At 38.7% G+C, this 5,626-nt stretch overlaps 1 protein-coding gene across 1 annotated transcript; it reads right to left on the bottom strand.

The window, feature by feature from the left end:
- Positions 1 to 1,375: 1,375 nt before the first annotated feature.
- On the bottom strand, positions 1,376 to 3,242 carry LOC107781711 (F-box protein SKIP22). Its single transcript, XM_016602450.2, has one exon. It carries the CDS (start codon positions 3,103 to 3,105, stop codon positions 1,648 to 1,650), a length of 1,458 nt encoding a protein of 485 aa, XP_016457936.2. The 5' UTR covers positions 3,106 to 3,242; the 3' UTR covers positions 1,376 to 1,647.
- Positions 3,243 to 5,626: the final 2,384 nt, after the last annotated feature.

The following is a 5,626-nucleotide window of genomic DNA, read 5'->3' as shown; positions in this document are numbered from 1 at the left end:
TCAGAAATTTTATTTGCTGTATTTCACTACGATGGCTCCTTCCCTGGATAATGGCCCTACCTCTCCGGCTCTCCGATATCAGCCATATTGTAAATAAGACACCTGTGAAGTGCAAATATGAGCAAAAGGTAGAAGGACCTGAAGAACAACTCCACTGACTTTAATATGGAAAATACTAAGGTGTAAGCTAGAAAGGAAGAAACTGCATGTGCGCCTACTATTACCAGAATTGCACCCCAAATCAGATGCACTTCAGGTCTTGCTCAGCCATTGTATATGTGACACCTTAACTTTCAACCTTAAGAAAAGCAAAAAGAAAATTGTAAGACATTAAAATTGAAGTTAAAGAGCTGTGAGCTGATAAAGATTCATTTGTTTGTCACTGTCCATGGCCTATAGCTAACTTCTGTTGCTTCACTCCACATAAGTTTTTGGACTGGTCAAGTTAAAAAGAAGTAGATGTATGAGCAGCTATTCCCGAGCAAAATAATGCCACCAGAACATCTGCTTAGATAATATCTAAACCAAAGACAAGAAGACTCAAATGACTTTGCCGCAACAGGTCAATTTCCAAATAATATTATTACCAAGTGCTTGTTTTCATTTTTCTTTTGGGGTGTGTGTGTGTTTTGGGCGGGGGGGGGGGGGGGAGAGGGAACTACCCCCTAGAAGAATATGTACATAATGAAAAGAACATTTAAGAAATAATTTCGGAAAAGAAAGCTACTGAACTTCTCCATCCTCACCAAATTCCCACCATTTGTGGGGTAGATCCAGGCACCCGTCTCTACCTTTAACTATCTCAGTTTTATGAGTACCAACTATAGCAGCAAGGAGCTTGAAAGCATATTCAAAGGCCAAAAGTCCCAAAACACAAACCAAAGAAGAGGACAGAAAAATAATCCAACTCACTGCACCAGAGCAAGCATATTCAGTTTAACATGTTCCACAAAACAGAAACAGGACACATAATGAACATACCTGTGAGTTACAGGTCCAAACACCTAGAAGAGAAGAGTTCAAAAAAAAAAAAAAAAAAAACCTTGAAAAGAGTGCTCCATGTAGTACCAGCTTGACATAATCTTGACTAAAAACCTTTTGAACAACTTGTTACATGCATAAATCTTCAGGTATCATTTACTTGAGCAAAGCACAAAAAAGCTTACAGAAAAGACACCTATTCGGCTATTCCCCAACAGAAATATTCCAGGGTGGAATATGGCCCATGATCAAAACTCCACTCTTTCTTAGTCAGAACCACCTCAGGAACTACCGCTACTAATCTTGTACACAACTATCAGCCAGCAATAGGTGCTTGGAAGCAAATTCAAAGCCAAAACACAAACCAAAAAAAATATCAAACGAATTTGCCCGATTCATTGCAATGAAAATTTATTTAATACATGAGCTAGCCAGCAGATTACATTCACGTTTCCCACAAAAAGAAAAAAGAAATAGAACTAACAGAGCTGCCTAATAGTCATTCATCAAACACCAAAAAGACAAAAGTTCCAAAAGAAACATAAACAGATAGCTCCCTGATGTACCAGATTAACAAAACCTTGTAATTAGAACCTATAACACTACTTATAACAGACACAAACTATACAGCTTTCTGCTTAAAACTCCAGACGATAGCGGCCATAATCAAGTGAAGTTGCTCCTATGTCCTCCAAGATGACAACGAGGTACATGGGTTGGCAATGGACAGAGCGATCTAGAAGGTGGGGCCCGACCAAAAGGATTACCGGTATTATCAAACTGTGGAGGCAATAGATCATAATCTCCACCAATTATATGTGGCCTCCAAGGTCCTGGGAATGGATTAGGACCCCCTAAAAATCTCAGGGGATCAACCACTCTTCTTCTGCTTATCATCTTCCTTCTCTTCCTACTCTCCCAAGACTTGACAAACTTGTCTTTCCAATGTCCCTCGTCCCCTCCTCCCGATGTGTTGGCATCACCAAACTGCTCCACATACTTCTTCTTCCACAGATCATCACTCAAAGCCAAATATCGCAATTCAGAGCTCAGACAACTCACTTTGGCTATCTCAACACCGGGTAGCAACTCCAAAATCTTCAACTTAAGGTCAGTGGGAAGTCGCATAAAGCACGGTGGAAGCTCCAAACCAGACTTGTCACACAAATCAATCAGCAATGGCAACACAAGCCCATCCTTCACGTTCCTCCAAAACTGAAACACTTCCCTCTCCGGACAAGTCCCAAAAGCCCCATTATTTACTTCCTCATGTAATCCACAGTTAGCCCACACAACATTCAAGAACGGAACCAACTGATCCTCATTCAATGTAACTCTACGTGTGGAAACACCACCAGACAATGACCCGTGAGCAATAAAAAACTTCCCTAAACAATGAAACTTCAATTCAACCCTATGATGAATAGCCGCCTCAGGCAGGGTGTAAAACAGAGTCATTCGAGAAGGTGAAGCACCCGAAGGCCAATAACATTTCCAAAACTGGGATCCACTAAGTTGAGTAAAGGAAACAGGGTCAAGGAGAACAAACCCAGATTCTACAAAAACAGCGTGAAGCGCAACCACCAACAGCTTATGGTCACGGCCGCCGTCATCGCTCAGCTCATCCGTGAACACTTTCCTCAAAAATCCAGGTACAGGAAACGACTTCGTCATATTCACATCAACTGACATGTCACTGTAATCGACCTCCATAAACTCTTCCGCTTCCTCTCCCTCAAGTATCGAATTTACGGGTTTCGTCTCAGATTCCTGGATAATTTGGGTGTCCAATTTTTTCATTGTTTCAGGTTTTTGGATAATTTGAGTGTCCAATTTGATGGGTTGAGATTTGGGGATATGGGTTTTAGTTGAAACTGAAAACCCATTTGGCTTGAAAGTGAAGAAGATAAGGTCACCGGAGGTAATACCAAAGGATTGAAGCGTCTCTTCAGAGGGTGAAAGGTCGTCCTTTCCGTTGAGAGAAAGATGAATGGAATTCGATGAAGATGAAGATGGAATTGACTGAGAGATGCGTTGTTTCAGTTCATGAAGAGTGCAAGAAGAAGACGGTATGTCGATTTTTAGGGTTTCTTTGGTTTCGAAGCATCTGATTCTGAGTTTCATGGTGGCTTTGGCTGTGGACTTGGATTTTGTTCGGAATTTATTCAAGCCGTCGGTGGATGGAAGTCGGAGGGTGTATTTGAAACAACAACAAAAACTGGGGAGGCTAATATGTACACACGTTACCCTATCCGAGGGGCAGGAGCGTATATTTGAAACTTTTCTTGAAAAATAAGTTATTTTCTTATTGAAATATTAATGATTTTGTCTTTGATTGATCAGTAGTAATTATTTTTCGCGTTTTTCCAGAATTAAATTTTTCATTGTATTAAGCGAGACCAGAATTATAAAGTTGAGACAATGGGAGACGAGTTGGCACATCTTTTTTGCCAAGCTTCCTATTTATCTATTTTCTCTTTTTTTTGGTCATTTCTCTTATTTTTCCAATTAAATAATCTATGTTTTTCATCCATTTAAAAGTAATAAATTAATTCACTATAATCTGATAACTGAAAAAACTCACCACTTACTAATATGAAAGTTAAAACGATACATCACATTAAATGCCTTTTTGTAACTCACACTACATTGATCCTTCGACTAAAATACGATTGATGATAGGCTATAATTGTGTATTTTAGTCGATTATTACACTCTAATTTACTGTATTTTAGTTGAGTTTGCGCTTTAATCGCTAGTGTTTTGCACTAACGGTGTGTTTTATGCCTTGTAGGAGTGATTTCGAGCTATATAGATGTTATGGAATGAATTCAAGGGATTTGGAGATTTGAAGTCTGAGTAAAAGCCCAAGAAATTAAGTCGGGATCGTATTCGGGGATCAACGGATGATAAAGCAACAAAACGAAGACTCGAGTAGGCATATTGCGTACTGTCTAGTAAAATGCACATCACTTTTTGCTCAGAACTCCATTTGGGCTCCACAATATATGGTTGGAAAGCTAACTCAAAGGGCTACAACTTCATGTTTTACGTTTTTTCAAATTCCAAACGGAACAGGGTGAAAAGCGCGGTCGAAACTGAGACCGCGGAGCTGAGGCGGGCTGAGGCAATATACCTGCCATATACGGCGGTTGACCGCGTTTTGACCGCGGCCGCGGCAGTCCAGACGTGAAATATTGTCCTTTTTCGCATAGGAGAAGGTATAATTATTTGGGCCCGACCCTACTTGGTATATATACATGGAAAAACGGTATTTTTAAGGGTGGGACACACTTTTGACATAAAAATTAGACCTAAAGAGGCTAAGGAGACCGAGGATTCGACCTAAGGAGTCAAGAACACAATAGGAGCAAGGCGGGAAATTCTTCAACGAGTTTTTCCTTCCTCTTCCTATTTTTCATTGTTGGTTATGATTTTTAGTATTGTACTTTTACATACTATTATGAATAGCTAAATTGTTATCTTGGGTTTTGATAGAACCTTTTGTAGGATAAATTCTTGTTATGTTTTTATATAATTGAGCCGTAGGATTTCTCTACTTGTTCAACTACGTGTTTATTGTTGTTGATTGAATGGTCATCGATTGACTGTGCCTATTTATTATGTGTTGCTTGAGAAAGGATACATATTTAGGTGATTATTGAACAACGTCACTCCTAACGTATGTGAGAAATCAATACAGTGGGTTTAAAGGTAGGTTTAGAAATAACAAAGCCTTGACGTGGTCATAATGAGCAGTTAGATAAATCCAACTAGCGTAGTTCGAGAGAATATGTCTAGTAAATTGTTGTAGTTGCTCGAGAGAGAATTACGGTACCTAAAGTGCTCACGATCAGTAGATAATACATTAGCGAAATTGTAGTGAATATAGCTAGAAGGATTCTGACAATTGGGGAAATCATAACTCTAGACCTCTTTAATCTAGTCTCCAACTCTTTGTCTCGTTAGTTGATAATTTTACCGTTTTCTAGTATTTGCTAGTTAATTAGTTAGAAATATAAATCTCAATCTTTATAATTTAGAAAATTGTTCAAACTTGTCTTTTTAGTGATATTAAACAAATATAGCTAAGCCTTAGTTCTTTATGGGATTCGACTTCGGACTTTTAGACAGAATTATATTTGCAGCGACCGCTTATCCTTTTTAGGACTAGAGTTGGGCGTGATCAAATTTTGGCACCGTTGCTGGGGAACTAACGGTGTAGTTGTAACTGTACATATTGCTAGGTTTCGAGTTTGAACTTTTCTTTTGTTTTGTTTTTTTTGTATTTTTTTATAGCTATTGATTTGAGAAACATGACATCTTGGAATTATGGGAATTTAGGTGTAGATAATTCTACTATTGATCTCCATACATATTGTGAAGGAAACCACCTGTGGCAAAATTTTCAAAATGTTCCTGAGAGCGAGTTATGTGCACCAACTCAATCTTATTTGTGGAATGTGTGTGATGTGTGTGGTGGTAAAAATGGTCACTTTTATGGTTGTACTTATATTTCTTATCTTTCCCCAAACCCTTATTATGATGGTTCTACCTTTTCTTGTGAAGTTAACAGGAACAAAGAACCTGAAGATGCTGGCCTGAAGGAGATCAAGGATATGTTAAAGTGCCTTTTGGCATAAAA

Source organism: Nicotiana tabacum, chromosome 8 (assembly GCF_000715075.1).
Source record: "Nicotiana tabacum cultivar K326 chromosome 8, ASM71507v2, whole genome shotgun sequence".
NCBI lineage: Eukaryota > Viridiplantae > Streptophyta > Magnoliopsida > Solanales > Solanaceae > Nicotiana > Nicotiana tabacum.
Note: the sequence above shows the minus strand (reverse complement) of the source record. Positions and strands in the feature narration are given on the sequence as shown.